At 30.6% G+C, this 25,106-nt stretch overlaps 2 protein-coding genes across 4 annotated transcripts in view; both read left to right on the forward strand.

Moving 5' to 3' along the window:
- LOC142343235 (uncharacterized) overlaps positions 1-25,106 on the forward strand; it is a 595,961-nt gene that overhangs the window by 132,042 nt on the left and 438,813 nt on the right. The gene's annotated exons all lie outside the window — the stretch shown is intronic.
- Positions 6,710-24,819, forward strand: LOC142342435 (uncharacterized). Its single transcript, XM_075393757.1, has 4 exons — positions 6,710-7,340; positions 21,509-21,675; positions 23,560-23,693; positions 24,504-24,819. The coding sequence occupies exons 1-4, from the start codon at positions 6,876-6,878 to the stop codon at positions 24,707-24,709; spliced, it is 972 nt and encodes a 323-aa protein (XP_075249872.1). The 5' UTR covers positions 6,710-6,875; the 3' UTR covers positions 24,710-24,819.

The following is a 25,106-nucleotide window of genomic DNA, read 5'->3' on the forward strand; positions in this document are numbered from 1 at the left end:
CGAGACAAGACCAACAAAAAAACGACTAATAAGAACGACAAGTACAGAAAAAAAAACCAAAAGTTAAATTATTTTTTTTAAGAAAAACTGGTGTCAATGCCGTTAAAACAATAGGCAATGAACTGAAAAGACTGGATTTCTTCATTTGTACATTTGACCTGTAATTATTGAGACTAGATAAAAATAGACAAAAAAGTTAAGCAAAGTGCAAACTTAAGAAATACGTCTATATATATTAATTTTTTTTTCAAAGTCAAGAAAAAATTTAGCTACCAAATGATTTTTTTTTTAAAAAAAACAAGTTTTTCTGTCCATCAATAGGAAGCCGCTAAGAACTGCAATTATCCAAATTTTATCAAACAACTACAAAGAGAATTTCAAAGACAAAAATTTAAAAAAACTACTAAATTCTGCTAGAAGACGGCGTCGAAGCAGAAAAACCATTACTTAAATTAAAAAAAAAAACAATTGAAAATGAGAAGAAATTTTCGGAAGTATCCCACGTGACCTCAAATGTCAGAAAATGTAATTTTGAACACAATTTTGAGCTTTTGGGACAGGGAAAAAATCATTCTTTGTGTTGTCCGTGCCTTCCCGAAATGCTTGACGTCATTTTTAGCCATTGAAATTGGAGAGTTCCAAACTATATACTCATTTGGTACGTCACTGTTGTTTTTTGTGCGTGCGTTCATGCTCAGACTTTTTAGCGTTCACATTCAGACTTTAGTGCGTTCATCAATATTTTGCGCGTTCAATAGACTTTTGTGGGTTCTTGTTCATACTTCTGCGCGTTCATGTAAAGTATTGCATTAAATTTTTTGGCTAAATTTGTTGGCATAATTTTTTATTCAACTGCTACTATTTCGCTAACTCAGCAAATATGTATTATTACTGCAAAGCTCAAAATTGAGTGCAAATCTTTTCGCATTTGATATTTTGCTATTTACTTTAAACTCAAGTGAGTTTAGTCTGGCTGCCTTGAAAGGTGCCACTCGATTGGGTACCCTTGAGTAGGAGAACTATAATTCATCTGATAGTTATTAATTTTTGTACAGAGGCTGGAAAACAATTAGCGCTTTTATGAATTTTTAATACAAAAAAATTAGCGCTTGCCATACTTTCATGTATTCATTTTCAGTCTTTATTAAGTTCATCTGATTTTCATATATATATATATATATATATTTATATATATATATATATATATATATATATATATATATATATATATATCCTCAATATTGTTGCAGAAAATTGTGGCTGCAATTTTTTGGTTAAATTTTTTGCCTTCTGGCTGGAAAGTCCTGAACTTTTGTTTCAACTTGAGCTAATTTATGAGTTATGTATGCAACTCAAAAGGCCGAGTTCAATTCCTTTCGCATTAACACCTTGCTATTTATTATTAACTTAAGGGTTTACTGCCTATAGAGCTGTCCTTTGAGTGGGAACCCTGGTGTAAAAGTACTAAATCATCTAAGTATTGAATTTTTAAAAGCTGAAAATGTTAGGGTTTCCCTTACCAGGCTTTTTTAATACGAAAAATGTTAGAGCGTTTCCGAAAAATGTTAGAGCGTTTTTTTTGTTCCGACTCACAGAGCTTGCTAAAAATACAAATTTGTTTTGTTGAATCATGTATCGCCGATTGATTAATGCAAGATCTATCAATAGCAGCACCATTTAGTTCAGATCATTTTGTTTGGACGGCTGTTCGAATTTTGGTGTTTTTGAGGAGTTATATAGGTTGAAAATTATTGTGAACAATTATATATATATCCTCAATATTGTTGCAGAAAATTGTGGCTGCAATTTTTTGGTTAAATTTTTTGCCTTCTGGCTGGAAAGTCCTGAACTTTTGTTTCAACTTGAGCTAATTTATGAGTTATGTATGCAACTCAAAAGGCCGAGTTCAATTCCTTTCGCATTAACACCTTGCTATTTATTATTAACTTAAGGGTTTGCTGCCTATAAAGCTGTCCTTTGAGTGGGAACCCTGGTGTAAAAGTACTAAATCATCTAAGTATTGAATTTTTAAAAGCTGAAAATGTTAGGGTTTCCCTTACCAGGCTTTTTTTGCTTTTTTAATACGAAAAATGTTAGAGCGTTTCCAAAATATCGTGCGTGCATGATCAGAGTTTTGTACATTTCATCTTTGAAATTATATTTGAAGTTGATATGGTTGCCGGCAATAATGATTTTTTTCAAAACCAATTCATTATAAAACCGTTAACTTAGTTTACAAATTTATTAAAAAAAATAACATTACAAATTTTTATTGGTTCTTTCGTGGTCATAAAATTTTTTCTACACACAACTAAAAAATATGTGTTTATTGCATAAAATGTTATGACGTGTTGCTAAACGATTTGAAACAAATTGCCTAATAAAGGTCATCTTGTATAACTAATGAAATCTAACCAAAAATTATTCTAAAATTTGACGCATAAATTTTTGTTTTTGTTTGAATTTAAAAAAACACTTCTAGCCTAAGCACATTTCATACAAAATAACAAAATTCAATTGCCTCTCACAATAAACTTTACATAGTTTGGTCACTCTCTGGTGGTAAATTTTCTCCTGCCTTAATTCTACAAAAAAAATAATTTCTGAGTGATCTAAGGAATTTTAGTGTTTTTTTTTCAATTTATTTTGCAGTTATTTCATTCGATGGCAAATGAAAATGAATTTGAACTCGTGTTTCAAACTGAAAACCTTTGTGAAATATGTTTGGTTGAAACATCATTATTACACATTGTTTTTTTGCAAAAACTGTTGAAAATTTAAAGGTGTGTTCTTTTCATTCATACAAAATCTGAATCTTGACTACTCTGAATAGTAAACAATTTTGCAAAACGTTTGATTCTGAAGTAGAACTTACTCAGAACGTTTATGTACCGAGTTTAAAAGTTACGCAGGAAGAAGACGGCTAATTTTTTAGAATTGTTCTATCGAAATAAAGTTTATAGTGCTGCATTCGAATGGCTTTCCAATGATGACATTCATAATTTTCCAAGAGAGATAATTCGTACGGCCAAATCTGCCTTAACAAAACAGGACCCACAAGTATATACCTCCGTTCTCATAAATTGCGGTGGGTTGTAAAGTAAATGAGATCAAACACCAAAAAAAAATTAAAACTGAGTTTTTCCATTTCAACGCAGGGTCGATTTTCATGTTTCCTTATAAATATGTGAAAAATAGAATAATACTGTTAACTTGAGAAGAATACGGATTTCCGACCGATATGTAAAGTGTTCTAACCATATTCCAATATAAAAGCCTTTTTCAGGAAAAAAGGTTAGAATATTACAAAACTGCGCAGGTATTAAATTCTAGGCAGTCTCTGATAGCAACAAAAAATTCTTATGAAAAACTTGAAAATTTGAAAGAAAACTTGAACTAATTGGTTTCCAGAGACACTGAACAACTTGTGAAGCAGTTTTTCAAAAAATTGTGAAACATTTAATTTTGTTTTTGCATTTCAAGAATTCTTGCCAAAATTATAATCCTTAATTTTTTAAAAGATTTTTAAGATGATTGAAATTTATCTTCCTGTTTTTCGAGTGTAATAATTCAATATGTAAGTCATACTATTTCAGGACAGCGATTCTATAAGCAGTAATATGTTTTCGTAATTTTTAGATTTATCATGGTAAAAACTCAGAACAAAAAGCAATTTGTCCGAACTTAATCTGAAAATAATCCACACTCATTCGGCACATATCAGCTTTAAATTTTACTTGATGTATGTTTAGCCAGAAATTACGCTGATGATGCACTTTACACAATGAGCAATCACCCTAGAAACCACGCTTGACTGCCAAAAATGCTCCTATGGCTCAGAATTGACCCTCGTAAGAGTACTTGCGGTAAAGAATGAGTCCGCATACGAGTACCTGCGACTGGAAGACAGACCGTCGAAGAGAATTTTTGGATCAAGTTCAACTCAGAGGAACACACCCGCGGCTGAATACCGTTTGATGAACTGTGCCTTCAGCTGAAAAGCACTACCATTCTCTTCAATTTGGGACTAAGACCTTCATTTTTTGTTCCGACTCACAGAGCTTGCTAAAAATACAAATTTGTTTTGTTGAATCATGTATCGCCAATCGATTAATGCAAGATCTATCAATAGCAGCACCATTTAGTTCAGATCATTTTATTTGGACGGCTGTTTGAATTTTGGCGTTTTTGAGGAGTTATATAGGTTGAAAATTATTGTGAACAATGGGCTTTGTACACTGAAAATGTGTTTTGCAAAGTTCTATCAGAAATATTTGCTAAAACAACCTTAAATTTGTTTGAGCATCGGTAGTTTCTCGGTTGTTATGCCTCGTTTTATCTTTCGGCACTCTCATTAAGCGTTTTCTTAAGAAATTTAATGAAAACTTTTTACTATCGAACGTTTATTACCGCTGACCATGCCTAATTTCATCTTTTTTATTATTGTTGCAAAATTATGTAGAAACGTTAGGTAAGTTTTTTATTTTTTAACGCATCTTCCTTCATATTACATATAATTTCAACTCTTCCTTTAAATCCAAATATTATGAGTACAATTAAAAGAATTTTTGTACTTCTAGACACTTTTTACAACAATCTTACAAACTTTCAAGACTTAGATGGCAGCCTTTTAGAAGATGGAAACACTAATATATCAGATTGAAACAGCAAGTGTTTTACATTTTGTTCAATGCATTGAATGAATTTCAAATCATCCCAAAAATCTGTAGCGTAGAAAACTTCGACTTTAGCTATTTAACCTTCCGACTACTCACGGATCAGTGCAATTTTTTATAGTTTAACTCTGAAAGCTCAATTTCAAATTTTGTCCGTAACTATTTAACATCAGCTCTATTTTAAACGAAAAGAAATAGCAATATTTTCCGGAAGAAAAATTTTGTTTGAAGTAAAATATGGAAAGAAAAAAAAATCAAGAATCATCTAAAGTTTTGGCAAACTGTTTCTGTTGAAAACTTTTGCCTGGCCGTTCAAATTTTCAGCGTTTGATTTTATGCGGAAACCTAACGTATGACGGACAATAAATTGATGGTTAAACTGCGGTCAACAAGAAATTAGACAAGGATTGTGTATTGCAGCTAATGGTTTGCTGCTTTTGACAAAAAATGTAGGCTTACTTCAGAAGTTAACTTTGTCGCATTAGCAAATGAATGGAATACAGAAAATTAATTAGATAACTTTAAGATCGATGAGGTAATGGTTGAGTCCGCGATATCAACGGATAACTATTTAGACTAAATCAAGCCTCAAAAAATTATCTGGTAACTATCGGCATTTTGAGGTGGTAATTAAAAGTATTTTTTATTTGCTAAATATTTGATATATTGAATGCTAAATAATATCAGATCGTCATTAACTCAAGCAAAAGAAATTAGATAAAGTAGACGGCAAAAATATATAACAGCACCGCTAAGAAATAGGCGTTGTATTTCTGAAATATTATCGCTAAAACAAACGATGAATTATATCTACGCAAAGCTCGCTAAATGTTTTGTTCTCAACACATTAATTTCTAACCTCACATTTTGCGAGAAGTGGGCTCTAATTTTAAAATTAATATCTTGAAATGAAAAATGCATCATTCTCTATTAGAGAGCAATTTAATTCATACAAAAACATCAGAATATTTAGGCAATAGCAGCCTTAGTAGATGAGCGTCTTCATGAAATGTTTCCTGCCTCAATTATTAGTTAAAGTATAATTTTAAAAGGTTCGAGAACTTTCAACTTTCCTATCGGAAAATTTATTAAATATCAGTGACCATGATCGCAAACGGGACACACAATACAGATGTCAAAAATTTTTGTGAAAAGTGCTGTAAGCTCTATATATGGAAAATTGGATCTTTTCAACAATTGCCCCCTTTTGCAAAAGGGGGGGGGATATTCTTGAATAAAATTTAAGCGAGCTATTTATTAACCAATCAGAGACGACTAATAACTTTCCACGCATGCACATACTATTAAATTGAATAGAATAAAATACACCGTGGTATAGCAATTAGCCGAACCGGAATACAAAGCGAAAAGAATTTCCGACTGGCGGGTCGGTGGGCGCGCTTCGCGCGCGTCGCGGCTTTGCCGCGATAACCGACCCGCGATTTCCGGATTACATCCCACAGCGCATGAGAGGCATGGCCGTGAACAGCGGTCCGCACTTGCGCTTAAACTGATATTCGGCTATCTAAAGTGTAGGCCAAGTAATATTGTGGTAAAGTATAGCACAAAAGGGGAGGCGATTCTCTGCTAGGTACCAAAGGGGGGGGGGGGCAATTGTTGAAAAGATCCGGAAAATTATGTTGAACAGAAAATTAACAAACTAACATGGATGCAAAATGATACTTTAAATTGATTCGAAAATTTTCGATTTCAAAACTTTGTTAAACAAATTCAATCGTCAACCTGGCTCCGGTGTTAACCAAAGAATTTTTTTTTAAATATTCTTTTTTAAAATAGTCATTTAAAAAAATGACTATAGTGTACGAGGTCGGAACAATCACGTTTTTGGCCTAATGTACGAAAAATAATGCTTGGTTACTTAAACTTCTTAATGAAATCGAACCTCTTATTGAGGGTAAATCTAGATTTTGATTCTCAAAGCAGCTCAATTTGTTTACTATATACTTGTTTTATTATTGATAGAAACGTTTGCATTAAACTCGGTGATTTTGTTAGATCATGTATTCATACAACGTAACGTTGAGTTAATAAAAAAACGCGCTGAACATAACGTAAATGTCTTTTATTAAGAAAAGAAACATGATTTTCTGTTAAAAGAAAGCGTTTCAAATGCGTTCAGCGCGCACGCATTACAATTCTGTTTTTCTCAATTACAGAGGTTCTTGAAGAGCGAAAAAAATGTCTTCTGATCGTTCTAAGAGAGACAAATATACTTTTGAAATTTGCCCTAGCACTTCGTTTGCAGCTAATTATGGAGACTCGCAAATATTAAATCTCGATCATGATTCAAATCCAATTTCAAATTTTGAGTTTCGTTCAAACGTAAGCCAAAATTATCCGTTAACTAGATGTCAGAGATCTTTTACAGAGCCATTACTTTATTCTCAGGATCAAAAGTATAATTCCAAGCTGGGTAAAAGTAAAAATTTTTACTATCCAGAAAGATTCGACCCTGACTTATTGTTTGAAAGTGAAACTGAGCATGACTTATGTCGGAATGAGAACAGCAATGATTTAAGCGACCAAAAGAAGGATACTCGGAAAAAGAGATTGTGTGATAATTGTGGAAATGAACTGAGGCCCAAGAGATATTTGGAACAGCTTCGGGAGGACATGGAGGCTATTGATAATTTGACTAAAATTGTAAGCCCTCATTTTCATCGATACATTTGGTTGAACCTTTTCTGTTGGTCTCTGCTGTAATTTCTTGGTTTTTTTCTACTAATTTAACATATCTATCCACATCATTAACTAATTCTACATCTTGTCTATTTTACACATTTTCTATTGTTTTTCCATAGAAGGCATTATTCATTAACTTAAAGAATACATCACCAAATTTACCTCCCTTAGCTTTAGCTTCTTTTCTTTGTTGAATAATAAACTCAATATAAGGCTTAAACCACTCACTCTTAATATACTCCAACTTTTGCTTAATTGTAACATCTTCCAACCTTAAACCTTTACTTAAATACCAACCCAACATCTCTCCATCAATTACATAGTGCCTCTTATCTGTTAACTTCAACATCAACTTCTCATTTGGTTTGTATCCTTTCTTTTTAAATTCAATTTGATAGTCTGTAAACTGATCAATGTTAGCCTTTGTCTTTTCTGGCAAGAATGGATACTTCTTTGTTTTTTGTTTCAACTCATCATATACTTTATATCAATGGTGTAGATGACATTTAGTAGAGCTAGAGCTAGTATATACTACACTGTTACAAACACTTATCTCACCAGTAGGTAATGCTTGCACCATAGCAGAGGATTATAATGAGTTGAAGTCTAGAACTTTTAAATAATTGTCTTTCCCAGTATACTCGGGATCTATTTCTGTATTTTTACATTTCACATAACAATCTCCTAATACTGACGCTAACCCACCTCTAATACCACGTTGTATTGTATCATAAATATTAACTGTATTTTCTTCATAATATTTAGGTCTAACATTAGTATTATTCAATCCACATAACCAAGTTAATCCAGGAGTAGAATATTTGTAACACGCATATTTTTCAAAAAATACTAAACATTTACCTCTTAACTTTTCAAATATATCCACCGATAAAAATCCATCGGTTTTAGGATATAACATCATATAATCTTTTATTGTTTCACATCCAGACTCTTTCCAACAATCTGACGCTTGCTTATACTCCTCATTAGTAATACAACTTGGTTTCATCTTAGAATAGAATAACTCCTTAGGTGGTAATGATGTTTCATTAAGTTTATCTATACTATCTAACCATTCATATGGAATATATTTTTTCGTCTCAATAACTCAAATTTGTTTAATGTTAACACAATTTATCACTCAATGTTTTACTTATAGCATCTAAGCTAAGTGGATGGAAGAACCTAAGCATATCTAATGCATTTTTATAACCCATATCAGTACAAATAAAGATCTCATCAGTTTCAGTTATTACTTAATTCTAATCTTCCTTGCTAGTTTAGCTATAAATAGGTGATTATCATAATTAGTAGAATTAAATGCATATATTGGTACAAAAGTGTTCTTAGCTTGGGGATTACATTAAAGGTGAGCATATCCTCTAAATTTCCCATTTAGGTGATCATGATCTCTAATAATATCTTTACTCACATATTCGTTACAATAATAACAGTTAGTATATAATGGAGTAATACTATCTTCTTTTAATGGAATATTTATACTTAATATCTCTTTAAAGAATTTAATATAATAACTCATCCTACTTATAAACTAATCAACTACATCAGTCGAGCCACCACTTTGTGGATATTTCCCACAATAACTTTCATACTTATCTTCTATTATATCAGGATAATCATTTTTTATGTATAACCCACAACCAATAGGAATGTGTTTTCTGTTTTTTATTATACATTCAAAATCATAATAAATACCTAATGGTACTTCGTTTTTATAGTGGAACTTATCGAACTTCAGATAATCATCATGGTGGAATGTTCTTCTTCATGTATGGCTCTATGTATTATACAATACTAAACGTTTTTTTAATGCATGTACAGTTTGAAATGATACACAACAATTTAGACATGGATAACATTTATGTTTAGACGATTTTCTTAATAAGAACGATACATCTTTACATAGGTAAAAATGATTATCCCAGCATAATATATTATATTCTTTAGGATCACTATGATTGATTGATACTGGATTAATAGTTTTATTTTTATTTAGATCAACCACAATTATATATTACTTTATCTTTGTTGAACTCTTGTATTTTCTGTAAATCTTTATATCTATAAGGAGGTGGAAGCCATGATAATTTTATCTCAATAATATACACTGGTTTATTAAAAATACTAACTCTATTGGGATGGGCTTCAGCTGGATGTAGATAAGCAAGTAAACACCACCATTTTATTATCATTATTATTTATATTAAGTAAAAATCTTGACTGAAACGGGAATTCTACATGACAACCACCTTTAGGATAAAACCTGTGTATACACATAGTTCTTTTAACAAATCTTTGCATACTCCAGCCAGATTGCTTCATCTCTTGTTCTTCTATTTTAGTCTTCAATTCACTATTAAACATATCCAAGTCACAGGGACCATTATGTTGTCTAGTCATTAGTCTAAATGTGAATTCATTTTCTTCTAACTTATCATCTGTAGGTTTTGTATACTTGACTACATCAAAAGTGTTAAATTTAAAATGGGTATGTATGTTATACATTGTCTCTAATACTTTCAAAAATTTACGAGCTTCATTATTACCACTTGTTATCATTATTTGATTAAACTTCATATTATGATCTAATCCTAACTCATTAACTTTATCTCTCCACTTACCGTCAACAAGTTTTCTCTGTTTAACATTTTCTTAATGTTCATTTGATTCATTGTGTTTATTTTGTTTTTTATATCTAGTGTTACATATATCGCAATAACCTGTATTGTTGTATGGGACTTTGACCATTCGTGAAGTGGTTCGCCGATGTTTCAACATTATCCTTAGTTATATTATTACCCTTGTCTTCACCATTAACATTATCTAGATGCATCTTTATGTTGCAGACTTGCATGTTACACATTCAAACTTACTCCCATTCTTAACTATTTCCCCATTATTTAGTCTTACATTATTTCTATGTTTTATTGTTTGTATATCTTCATTATATTCAGTGTTATTATCTAGAAACAACTAGAAATCTAGAAATGTCACAACTATCAAAATACTTTTTTCCCTCTAGTTCAGGATACCGTTTATCTATCTTTTGTTCTATATCTTCATTAGTAACTTTTACCCCAGCCTCATTAGCACGCTCAATAATTTTTATCTCTATTCTATACTCGCTCATTCTTTTTATGTTTAAGTGATTGAATCTGTCTAGCATAATTCTTCTGAGTTAACTTCAGGTTACAATCTTCATATCTAATCTTATTAGTATTTATGTTAGGCTTTTTAGCATAGACAATATCATCAGACGAATTTGAATCTGATTTTTTAAATGGATCCAATTCCGAATCTGAATTATAAGATGATTCTCTATCTTTAGATTTTTCTCAATCTTTAGATGATTCTCGATCTTCAGATGATTCTCTATGTTTAGATGATTTTCAATCTGGAAGGTATTTTTCTTCAATCGTTCGCAATGACTCATGCATATCCACTTCTCGTTGTTTTAATTTTGCAACCTGTTTATCATACGACTCCTTTATTTCTTCATTTATTTAATTAAACCTTCTGGTTGATTCTAAAGCTTTTTCTGCTTCCTCCTTTTGTCTTTTTTATCTATTGTTTTGTTTTCTTCTTTCAGTTTGTTTTTATTTATCAACAATTGGGCCGCCATGCTAGTAGAACTAGATTGAGGTTGCCCACTTCCAAATTGAGCTTGCTTACTTCCAGATTGGACGTGTCCATGAAATTGAGCTTGCTCAAATCCAGATTGTACTTGTCCACTTCTAGATTGGACTTCACTTCCAGTTTAATTGTTTCCGTTTGAATCCCGTACACTCATTTTTAAACGTCAAATTTTGAAATAATATTATTTATGTAACTTTTCGCAAATGAAAATGATTAGTACTAAGTGCGATAAATGTAAATATAAGGCTTGGTGTTGGAATTGTGTTATGTGTCAAAATATGCCTTTCATATGTTTTGTATGTAATGAAACGATATCACATAGAGAGAGACATGATCATATGGATATATATTATAATGATCCTAATCAATATTTAATATCTAGAAAGTGTAAAGTTAATAAACATATCTCTCACTATGAATTTAAACATTTCCTTTGTAGGTTATGCTTGTATCTCAAAAAATTTTGATATGGTCATACTAAAGAAAGATTTATAGAAGATGTAAAGAAATATAATATTGAATTTTAACACTAATAAAATGTTATTGGTCTTCCCGTTATTTATTATGTTATTAATTATTTTTATAATTGCTCATTGGAATTATGATAAACAATTTGATTTAGGGAAGAGATGTGAAGGAATGTTTACCAGAACCATTTGAAATGATAAAGCATAACTTTACTTTTTATGGTCCATCTAACTCAGGCAAAACAACATTTATGAAAGGTTATAGTGGATTGTATGATAGTGTTAATATATTCTGTATCGATGCCAGTGAGTGGAAGGGATGTAACGTATTTGGCATTGATGATTTAAAATTTTATATAGACAACTAAAATATAAACAACTTTGCTAATAGCCTTATCATATTTAGTGATATGGGAGAAAACATTAGATTACCAGCTATAGACTCCTTGTACTCTAAACGTAGACATCAAAATTATAATATATTATGTGTAGGCCAAACTGTAACAGATTTAAATACTAAAGCAAGAGAGATCACACCAGCTATATATGTTACTTTGAATTGTTCATAACAATTCTTTGAAAGAGTACAAGCGAATTTTAAAATTGATTTCAATCTATATAGATTTAAACATTATAAATATGGTATACTAAATTATAGTACTATTGGTGACTGTTATATTTTTTTAGATAAAGATAAAAATATTGCAAATGATTCTAGAATTGGCGATCTTAATATTGAGAAGTATATTGAGTATACAGAGTTTAAGGAAAAGGAATTTAGTATACTCAATAGTTATTTAATAGATAGAATGTTAAAACCAAAACATATTTAATCAAATAAGTTAATGTCCTATTTGAGGTTAAATGTAAAGTTAATCGTTCAGGCGCTATAATATCAGTACATAATTGTAAACTTTGAAGAATAAACTTTGAAGAATATTTTAACTTTAAAGGAATAAATAAACCATTTTCTTTTTCTAAAACATCTATGAATATTAAAAAAAATATTTTATGAGATACATAGTAGAGATATTGCTGTATTTGGTGTAATTAGTATATTTTGATTTATATATAATTACTATCAAAAATAGGTTGACAATAGGTTATGGTGTATTCAATAATAATAAAAAGAATGAAATATTTAATATGATATGTATATTAACCATTAGTCTTATATCTATTTATGCAACGCATAATGTTAATTATTCTCCAACAAAAATGACATTAATATGTAGACAATGTAATATTGAAATCGACGATAGAAGTGATCATCCAGAACATGAACTAATGACACATTATAGTAATTTTCATAATAATTTAATTGTAAGTTGTATGAGATGTATGCCAAAAAATATAGTGATAATCATTTTAAGGTTAAATGTAAAGGTTATCGTTCAGGCGCTATAATATCAGTACATAATTGTACTCATTAACTGATTTTAATGATCTAAACTTTGCTAATAATGATAATAATGATCTACGCTTTGTTATTAATATTGATAATAATGACAATGTTCTAAACTTTGCTTATATTGATAATAATGATAGTGTTAATGTTAAAGATAATATTAATAGTAAAGATCTAATAAATAGGTTATGGAAAGACATAGTTGAAGAGTTAAAGGATCATATTATAAAAAATATTACTAGAAAATAAATATATAATAACTGATGAAGTTATAAAATCTAAACAATGTGCTAGATGTAAGATTACTATTAATAGTTGCTATAAGAATAGATCAACATGTATGAAATGTAAAGATATAGAATTTATGTCCTATCTGTAAAATAAATGTGTGACATAAAATAGTGTATTTTAGAGTAATGTAGTGTATTTTAGGATATGGCAGTGTGTTTTTTTGCATTGTATGACTTTTGCCATGCTCGAGCTCGAGCATGGCAAAAACTATACAATGCAAAAATTACACTACCATATCCTAAAACACACTACATTACTCTAAAATACACTATAATACCCAAAAATACACAAAAATTGCAATACAAAAAATAAGAGGGAAATCACTCTTTTCAATCTTATAGGGGTGATATCCGCTCTTAAGAGTGATGTTACTCTTTAGAGTGATTTCCCTCTTATTTTTAAAATTTCTCTATTTTGATTATAATTTTTGTTTACAATATGAAGTTAATGTCTAGATAGTGCCATTCTACAAATTAATGTATTACAAATATTACATTTAACTTTTTGTTTTAAACAAGTTATACAAGTATGTCCTTTGTTATGAACTTCTGTATAGCTTTTATTTATTTTATAGATAGGACATAATTTCTATATCCTTACATTTGACACATATTGATCTATTCTTATAGAAGCTATTAGTAGTAATCTTACATCTAGCAAATTGTTTAAATTTTATAACTTCATCAGTTATTATATATTTAATTTCTATTAATATTTTTTATAATATCATTCTTTAACTCTTCAACTATCTCCTTCTTTAACTTTTTAATTAGATCTTTAATATTAATTTTATCATTAACATTAACATTATCATTATTATCAATATAAGCAAAGCTTAGATCATTGTCATTGTTATCATTATTATTAACAAAGCTTAGATCATTATTATCATTATTAGCAACGCTTAGATCATTAATATCAGTTGATGAGTACAACTATGTACAGAGACTATAGCGCCTGAACGATTAACTTTACATTTAACATTAAAGTGATTACCACTATATTTTTTGGCATACATTTCATACATCTTACAATTAAATTATTATGATAATAATTAAAATGTGCCATTAGTTCATGTTCTGGATGTTCACTTCTATCGCCGATTTAAATATTGCATTGTTTACATATTAATGTCATTTTTTTGTTGGAGAATTATTAACATTATGGGTTGCATAAAAAGATATAAGCCTGATGGCTAATATACATATCATACTAAATGTTTCATTCTTTTTATTTTTATTAAATACACCATAACCTATTGTTAACTTCTTACCGTTTCTTAATTTAATCTTGGCCTTATCTATATTCAATAAATCTATACCATTAATATTATCATTTTTATTATTGTTACCATATTTTTGATAGTACTTATATATAAATCAAAAAGTACTAATTACACCAAATACAGCAATATCTCTACTATGTATCTCATTAAATATTTTTTTTTAATATTCATACATGTTTCAGAAAAAGAAAATGGTTTATTTATTCCTATAAAGTTAAAATTTCTACAAAATAGAACATTAACTTATTTGGTTTAATATGTGTTGGTTCTAACATTCTATCTATTAAATAACTATTGAGTATACTAAATTCCTTTTCCTTAAACTCTGTATACTCAATATACTTCTCAATATCAAGATCGCCAATTCTAGAATCATATACAATATTTTTATCTTTATCTAATAAAATACAACAGTCACCAATAGTACTCTAATTTTTTATACCATATTTATAATGTTTAATTCTATATAGATTGAAATCAATTTTAAACTTCTCTTGTACTCTTTCAAAGAATTGTTATGAACTATTCAAAGTAATATATATAGCTGGTGTGATCTCTCTTGCTTTAGTATTTAAATCTGTTACAGTATGGCCTACACATAATATATTAATATTTTGATGTCTACCTTTAGAGTATAATGAATCTAAAGCTGGTAACCTAATGTTTTCTCCCATATCATCAAAGATAATAAGACTATTAGCAAAAATGTCTATATTATCTAATTATTGCAAATCATCAATGCCATACACGTTATATCCCTTCCACTCACTGGTGTCAACACGGAATACATCAACACTTTCATACAATCCACAATAATCTCTTATAAATTTCGTTTTGCCGGAATTAGATGGACCACAAAAAATAAAGTTATATTTTATCGTTTCAAATGGTTCCTGTACAACTTTCCTATATCCTTTAAACCTCTTCCTTAAATCAGAATATTTATCAGAATTCCAATAAGCAATTATAATAATAAATAATAACATAATAAATAACGGGAACATCAATAACATTTTATAAGATTTAAACATCAATATTATAATTCTTTACATATTCTAAAAATCTTTCTTTAGTATGACCAAATCTATAACTATTCAGATACAAGCATAAGCTACAAGTGAAGTGTTTAAATCTATGGTGAGAGATATGTTTATTACCTTACACATTCTACATATTAAATATTGATTAGGATCATTATTATGTATATCCTTGTGATCATGTCTTTCTCTCTCTATATGTTACAATTTCATTACATACAAAACATAAGAAAGGTTTACTTTGACACAAATCACAACTCCAACACCAAGCCTTATGTTTAAATTTATCGCACTTAGTACTAATCATTTTTAATTGTGAAAAAATACTTAAATAGTATTATTTCAAAGTCTGACGTATAAAAATGAGTGTACGAGATTCAAACGGAAACAATTAAACTGGAAGTGAAGTCCAATCTAGAAGTGCACAAGTACAATCTGGAAGTGAGCAAGCTCAATCTCATGAACACGTCCAATCTGGAAGTAAGCAAGCTCAATTTGGCAGTGGGCAAGCTCAATCTAGTTCTACTAGCATGTCGGCCCAAATGTTGATAAATAAAAACAAACTAAAAAAGATAACGAACCAATAGATAAAGAAAGAGAAATGGAGGAAGCTTTAGAATCAATCAAAAGGTTGAATCAAATAAATGAAGAAATAAAGGAGTCGTATGATAAAGTGGTTGCAGTATTAAAACAACGAGAAGTGGATTTGCATGAGTCATTGCGAAAGACTAAAGCAAAATACTTTCCACATCGAGAATCATCTAAAAATAGAGAATCATCTAAAGATCGGGTATTATCTAAAGACTGAGAATCATCTAAAGATAGAGAATCATCTAAAGATTCCGATTCAGATTCATCTGATGATATTGTCTATGTTAAAAAGCCTAAAACAAACTACTAATAAGATTACATGTGAAGATTGTAATCTGGAGTTAACTCAAAAGAACTATGCTAGACAGATTCAATCTCTTAAACAGAAAAAGAATGAGCGAGTATATAATAGAAATAAAATTATTGAGCGTGCTACTGAGGCTGGGGTAAAAGTTACTAATTAAGATATAGAACAAAAGATAGATAAACGGTATCCTGAACTAGAGGCAATAAAGTATTGTGATAGTTGTGACTTGTATCTAGATAATAATACTGAATATAATAAACATATAGAAACATTAAAACAAAGGAATAATGTAAGACTAAATAATGGGGAAAAATAAAGAAGAGAGTAAGAAGGGAGTAAGTTGGATTGTGTAACATGTAAGTCTACTCTACTTCAATATATTGGGGATCAAAATATAAAAACGAAGATGCATCTAGATAATGTTAAGGCCGAAGACAAGGACAAAAACGTAACTCAGGATAAAGGTGAAACATCGGTGGAACCGCTTCACGGGTTGTCAAAGTCCCATACAACAAGTACAGTTTATTGCAATTTATGTAACACTAGATATAACAATTAAAAAACACAATGAACCAAATGAACATAAAGAAAAGGTTAAACAGAAAAAACTTGTTGATGGTAAGTGGAGAGACAAAGTTAATTAGTTAGGATTAGATCATAATATGAAGTATAATCAAATAACGATAACAAGTGGTAATTATGAAGCTCCTAATATCTTGAAAGTATTGGAGACAATGTATAACATACATCCCAATTTAAGATTAACACCTTTGATGTAGCTAGATAATGAATTCAACAAACTTAGACTAATAACTAGAAAATATAAAGGTCCCTATGACTTGAATATGTTTAATAGTGAATTGGAGACTAAAATGGAAGAACAAGAGATGAATCAATCTGGTTGGAGTATGCAAAGATTTGTTAAAAAAGACTAAGTATATACACAGGTTAAATCCTACAGGTGGTTGTCATGTAGAACTCCCGTTTCAATCAAGATATTTACCTATTAGACATAATAATGATAATAAAATGGTGGTGTTTACTTGCTTATCTACATCCAGCTGAAGCCCATCCCAATAGAAATAGTATTTTTAATAAACCAGTGTATATTAATGAGATAAGATTACCATGGCTTCCACCTCCTTATGGATATAAAGGTTTACAGAAAATACAAGAGTTCAACAAAGATAAAGTAATATATAATTGTGTTTAATCTAAATAAAAATAAAACTATTAATCCTGTATCAATCAATCATAATGATCCTGAAGAATATAATATATTATGCTGGGATAATCATTTTTACCTATGTAAAGATGTATCGTTCTTATTAAGAAAATCGTCTAAACATAAATGTTATCCATGCCTAAAATGTTGTGTATCATTTCTAACTGTACATGCGTTAAATAAATATTTAAAAATGTGTAATACACAGAACCATAAAGGAAGAAGAACATTCCATCATGATGATTATCTAAAATTTGATAAGTTCCACTATAAAAACAGAGTATCATTCGCTATGTATTATGATTTTGAATGTATAAAAATAAAAACAGAAAACACATTATTATTGCTTGTGGGTTATATATAAAAAATGATTATCCTGATATATTAGAAGATAACTATGCAAAAATTGTGGAGAAGATCCACAAAGTGGTGGCTCGACCGATGTAGTTGATTAGTTTCTAGGTAGGACGAGTTATTATAATAAATACTTTAGAGAGATATTTAGTATAAATATTCCATTAAAAGAAGATAGTATTACTCCATTATATACTAACTGTTATTATTGTAACGAATATGTGAGTAAAGATATTATTAGAGATCATGATCACCTAAATGGGAAATTTAGAGGATATCCTCACCTTTAATGTAACCCCCAAGCAAAGAACACTTTTTTTACCAATATATGCATTTAATTCTACTAATTATGATAATCACCTATTTATAGCTAAACTAGCAAGGAAGATTAGACTTAAGTAATAACTGAAACTGATGAGATCTTTATTTGTACTGATATGAATTATAAAAATGCATTAGATGTGCTTAGGTTCTTCCATCCACTTAGCTTAGATGCTATAAGTAAAACATTGAGTGATAAATTGTGTTAACATTAAACAAATTTGAGTTATTGAGACAAACAAATATATTCCATATGAATGGTTAGATAGTATAGATAAACTTAATGAAACATCATTACCACCTAAGGAGTTATTCTATTCTAAGATGAAACCAAGTTGTATTACTAACGAGGAGTATAAGCAAGCGTCAGATTGTTGGAAAGAGTCTGGATGTGAAACAATAAAAGATTATATGATGTTATATCCTAAAACCGATGTATTTTTATCGGTGGATATATTTGTAAAGTTAAGAGTTAAATGTTTAGTATTTTATGAAAAATATCCTTGTTACAAATATTCTACTCCTGGATTAACTTGATTATGTGGATTGAAATATACTAATGTTAGACCTAAATATTATAAAGAAAATAAAATTAATATTTATGATACAATACAAAGTGGTATTAGAGGTGGGTTAGCTTCAGTATTTAGAGATTGTTATGTGAAATGTAAAAATACAGAAATAGATCCTGAGTATACTGGGAAAGACAATTATTTAAAATTTTTAGACTTAAACTCATTATATTCCTCTGCTATGGTGCAAGCTTTACCTACTGGTGAGATAAGTGTTTGTAACAGTCTGGTATTTACCAGTTCTAGCTCTACTAAAGGTTATATCTACACCATTGATATAAAGTATAATGATGAGTTGAAACGAAATACAAAAAAGTATCCATTCTTTCCAGAAAAGACAAAGGCTAACATTGATCAGTTTACAGACTATCAAAATGAAAATAAAGGGAAAGGATACAAACCAAATGATAAACTGATGTTGAAGTTAACAGATAAGAAGGACTGTGTAACTGACGGAGAGATGTTGGATTGGTATCTAAGTAAAGGTTTAAGGGTGGAAGATGTTACATTTAAGCAAAAGTTAGAGTAGAGTAAGGGTGAGTGGTTAAAAGCTTATATTGAGATTAAAATTCAGAAAAGAAGAGAAGCTAAAGCTAAGGCAGATAATTTTGGTGAGGTAATCTTAAGTTAATGAATAATGCCTTCTATGGAAAAACAATTGAAAATGTGTACAAAAGACAAGATGTAGAATTAGTTAATGATGTGGATAGGTATATTAAATTACCAAAAAAATTAGTTTTAAATGTGCTGGAAAGTTTGATGATGATCTAGTGGCCGTACATAAAACAGGAGATAATGTTCAGTTAGATAACTTTAATTATATTGGTTTTGTTATATCAGAGAAAGCTAAACTATTTTTGTATAAAGCTATTTTTGATTACTTTGAGAAAGAGTTAGATTGTAGTTATCATTATACAGATACTGATAATATATTTATAAATATTAACGTTCCTTTAGATAGTGATTTAGAAACTGAAATGAATAAGATAAAAGATATATTACGTAATAATGTGTTAGGTAAGATGAAGGATGAGCTACCTAATGATACTATTATAGAAGCCTGTTTCCTTAAAGCTAAAGCATATTGTTATACTATAGTTGAAAGAGAAGAAGAGAAAAAGTTAAAAAGTATAACCAAAGCTACTATTAAAAACCAAATTACTATTTAAGACTATAAAAATGCTATATAGGATGCAAAAACTAAATATGTAACTAATTATGCTGTTGATAGTAAGAAACATCATTTAGAAACAAAAAAACAATACAAGATAGCTATTGATCCATTTGATGATAAAGGTATTAAAGGTTGTAATGGTGAGTTTAGGTTTTAGAATTAATTTTTATGTAAATATTAGCAAAAGTTAAAATTTATAAAAGAGTTAAGCCTGTTTTTTATTCAAGTTATTTTCTAAAGTTGTTTTTGCGTGCATTTTACACGGTCTCACTAGTTACACTAGTATCTGGGATACGTCCACTGAAGACAATGGGGATAGAACTCGATCTATCCGTCTGATAATGGATAATTATCAGCTGAACTCGACACTAGTGGGTTGCACCAAGTGAACCAGGAATTGATAGATTTTAAATATAAAAGAAGCGAATATAGAGTAGTGGATATATAAAAGTGGAATTAGAGTAATGTGTATATTGGTACCGTCTCGCGGCTCATTGGAAACTTGCCCGGCGCAGGTAAAGGCCCATCAGAACTGGAGCCGATCTGTAACCCAGACCCAGACTGGAGCCGATCTGTAACCCAGGCCTGTGAATGTACTGAGTGTGTTAGTTTGAAGTAATATCACCGTCAACTTATTTGGAGAAAATCTAATTTGATCTCCGATATGCGGTGTCGTAGTTAAGAAATCATTGGTTTATAATAATAAATATTGTCTTTTTTGAACTTAAGACATCTTTGGTAATGTCGCGCTTACTGGCAGAAGAGATTCGGTAACGTTTGTTAAAATCTAAATCATTTCGCTTTTGGGCTTTGAAAGTATTCCACAAAAATAGAAAAATAAGTGTTGAGTTCGCGCTGCCATGTCAACCTAGATAGAAAATTTTCAATCAAGATTGCCAATATTTTTCCAAGATTGAAATAAATCCGATTGGCACAACTTTTGGGAATTTTTTTTAACATTAAATAAATCAGAGGAGAGAATACTGTTATGGCAAAAGTAACTTATCGAGTCCTCTTTTTTGTTGACATTGAAGCTAACGAAAATTATCTATGTTTCCAAACTGAAAGCACCGATGACTTCCTAAGTTTCCAAAACGAACATACCCGTGATTTCTAAGGTTTTAAAAACAAACAACAAAGCTTTGTTACGTTTTGAAACCGAACATTGCAAATATTTGGAAAACGGAACATACCGATTAATTATTACGTTTTATAGAAAAAAATACCGAATTTTTTTACGTTCAAAACCGACAATAGCGAATAAACCCAACTTAGCGAAGATTTAAAAATTTTCTGTTGGGTTTAGTTTGTTATTCTCAATTATGGTTATTTTTTTCACGGCCATTCACCGACAATCATATAATATTTTGCCATATGATACCTCGACCCGGGAATGAACTTTGTGCTTTTGACATTAAAGTAGGAAAAGATTGATTTTAGAACCCAAGGAGAGTGAGAGCCCGTTTAGAGGAGACGGCAGAGGAGTTCAAACTGCACCACAAGTATCAAATCAAAAGGGCAATCTTAATTCTAGCAGTGACGTCATTCCTGTTATCAGCTGTCATTATTATACACGAGCTGTTTGATGGGATACCATGTGGAACTCAAGGAACTGTTCCCAAGAAAGCTTTATATAGAAAGTAGGAATGTACATAAAAATGTCAACCGAGTTGCTCCCGTTCTTTTTGCGCATACTATTGATTTAGTAGAGATTACAGATAAATGCATTGATTGTCGTTTGTAAAAAGCGTGCGATCCAATTGTACACCCTGTTCAACTGTGTCATTATTGCATCGACAAAAAAATGATTTTGGATGCGGAAAAGAGGCGTCGATTTTTACTGTCAAGAAAAAAATGTGGAATTAGAATATGATAGTCCAAGTAATTTGAGAGTAGCTTGTAATTAAGGGTTTTTCTCTTGGAAACCTTGTTAAATGGTGTCATTGTGGCACTAAAAAGCTGAAATGATGCTTAAAAAATTGAATAAAGTGGTTAGATGAAATCAATTTTTTTGATGCTTAGAAAACAATATCAGTCTGAATTCTGACCAAGTGGCAAAACAAAGAGAGTTTTAATCCTACTATTTTACTTCCGTGCTAATTTTTGTTTCCATGCTACTATCTTACAACTTTCAATCACAAGTAGGTAATCTTAGCTCTAGATTTTCATTCAACCCAAAATTTTCATGTCTTCTAATGATTTTATAAAAGTAGAGGATTTCTATAGCCAGTTGCATTTTTAGCTTGCTCAGGTGACTCCTTAAAAAAACATTGGGTCTGCATCTCTTCTCAGAGAGAAATCTTGGTAAAAATTGATTATTTTTTCCGCAAAAGTACAATGACTCCTGCAAGTTTCTCTTGCTGAAAACGTACCTACAAGTTATGTTCTTATTGGCGAAAACATCGAAGCAAACTAATATAGATCATTTACCGAAACAACATAGAAACAACAATGTCCAGTTTAAATTTTCTCAGAAAGACGCAAAAATAAATGAAATAAGTTGATTCAAAGTAATGCAAGAAACTCAATGATGTAAGCAATCTCTTGTCTCAAATATGTTGCCCATAACGCCCAGTTTAGCTGTTTTTCAGGGGAAGCGATTAGATTTTGCTCAATTGGGGGAATAATAAGTGCTGAGTAGTGCAATTGACTTAATACTAGGGCATTTAAGACGAAGGTTTCCAACGTAAATTGTTTTTTCTTTTGGTTATTTTTCGTATGATATATTTAACTTTCCCTTGAAACGTTAAATTTTTGTCTATGTTAACCCTTAAAATTTTAAATTTTTAATTCAGCATTCTCGTCTATTGGAATTGATTTTTTGTTTATCTGTTCATTGAAGTCTTTTCTTTTGCTCTTACCAAATATCATGAATTCAGTTTTTGAGGTATTAATTGCGAGGTGGTGTTCATGAAAATACCGTAGGTCAAGAAAAACTGCTATGACGTAATGCTCTTGCAAGATTTTTAATCTGGTTATCATTAGGCTACTAACAGTGACCATTTTACAAAGCACTAATGAATCATTATTCAACGAGTACGACAAAAAACGGATCAGTAAATCATGGCATTTCAATGTTGCATATTATATCTTTACTATGGCCTTCTTCTGAACATGAAACCTTTGGCTAATCAAGGCAAAAAATTAGAGTACAAACTTCGGATGTCTGAAAAACTCCAATTAGTGCTCTTTTGAGGTCCTGGGTTTTCACGACCAGGCTTTTTTCAATTTCTGTAAAAACGTTTGGGCATAAAGTTTTTAGACTGAGAGATTGATTTTATGCATGTACCTTCCAGTTTTTTTTGAGCAAATTTTTGTGATGTCTATTACAAGATCTTGCCAGCCTCTTGGAAGTTAAGTGCGCGAATCTTGCATCTCGCAAGAGAAGTGTCATTTGAGACAGTCCTGAATGATCTTGCAAGATAAGTGAGAGAGTTCGACAAGGGTATATGACATAAAATAGGGAACAGTTCACGAGTTTCTTTTGAAACAGAGACGCAATGTCCTCCTCTCAGCTCTCCATATGGCACCAGTGGGCAGGGAAGTGGACATCAGAAGGATATAATCCACAGTGCCACTTGCTGTGAACAAAGTGAAACATGCTGTATGGATATAAATGGACAAGGCTGGTATCAACTTATCATTGATATCCGAATTGAGGTGTCAGCGTTTTTTAGCGCATACACGAACTATGTGAGGAACTGTGTAAGAAATGCTCTGAAGCGCTTTGAAGTGTGCTAATCTTAAGAAAATTTGAGCAAATTTCAATTCATTTCCAGTAAATATATCACCCCTTTTATGCAAAAATTTTGATTTTTTTTTACATTTCCTTTGGATTTCTCACGTATGCTGAAGGTTCCCTGGCTCGGGAACATTGCTGCCCAGGTTGAGGTCCAAGAACGAAAAAAAACCTCTGGTCATATGGCTGTCTGTTGTCTGTTTTATTATTTATTGTACTTACAGAGCTCTTTCAAAAGAAATTAATCTTTCAAGAAAAATGTTGATCTTGGCATATATTGCAAGGTTCTTGCAAGAGGATCTTAATCTTGCAAGATTCTTTCAGGATTAACATCCGAACATGACTCGGAAAATTTTCTCCAGATTTAGGGTCTATGATTTTTTGTTAGCTGGTTTGACTCATCAATTTTATCAAGCAATAATAGTTTAAACATGTGTTCTAAAATTAGTTATTTAAATACCAAACAGGCTACAAAAGGTCATTGGGCAAGATCTGTCACAAATGGTTGTCAACAGTTTTTGATCTTTTTAAGTGCAATCAATATTTACACTTCCTTTTCTGTTGGAAAATTTTGAAGGATTTTGATGACTCTGTATAATCATAAGTAATACCCAGACTTCGACCTGGGTTATTAACCCTCTCTCAAATTTAATCAGATTTAGGATTAGTTATTTTTAGGATTCCATATATTTTCAGGATCCTGTTGTGCACCATCACACACTTGCTGTGGTGGAGTATGCTGTTCAGAGAGTGAACAGTGCTGTGGCAGTGTATGCATTCCTAGTGAATACAGCTGTTGCAGTGCTGGAGTCTACTGTGGCAAGGAATTTCAGTGCTGTGAACGCGTTGGAAATGTCAAGTCGTGTTGTCCCATCGGAAACAATACAAACAGTTTGACTTAATGATTAATAACTAAAACTTTAATCATCTTTGCCGCTTATAGCTTTTAAATAGAATAAAATGCTTTCTATTTTGAATTGACGTATTTAAAATTTAATATGTAAAAAATTATGTCCGGGCCGAGGTGTCACCGCCGTTCAACGCAAAATTATGTAAGATAAGCGGTGAATGCGGAAAATTTTGTAAGATAAGCGGTGAATGCGGTGAAATTATGTAATTTCACCGCTGGAGTAAACGGTGAACTTACAAAAGTTCACCATAATTCACCGCTAAAGTATGGGATTTCACCGCTTAATATAGCACTTAAATTATATAATTTCACCGAATTTCACCCCAAAATTATGTCCGAAATTTGCGTTGAAAAAAAAACAACTTTTCACCGCTTATCTTACATATTTT

This window comes from Convolutriloba macropyga, chromosome 7, assembly GCF_964194025.1.
Source record: "Convolutriloba macropyga chromosome 7, txConMacr16.3, whole genome shotgun sequence".
Lineage (NCBI taxonomy): Eukaryota > Metazoa > Xenacoelomorpha > Acoela > Convolutidae > Convolutriloba > Convolutriloba macropyga.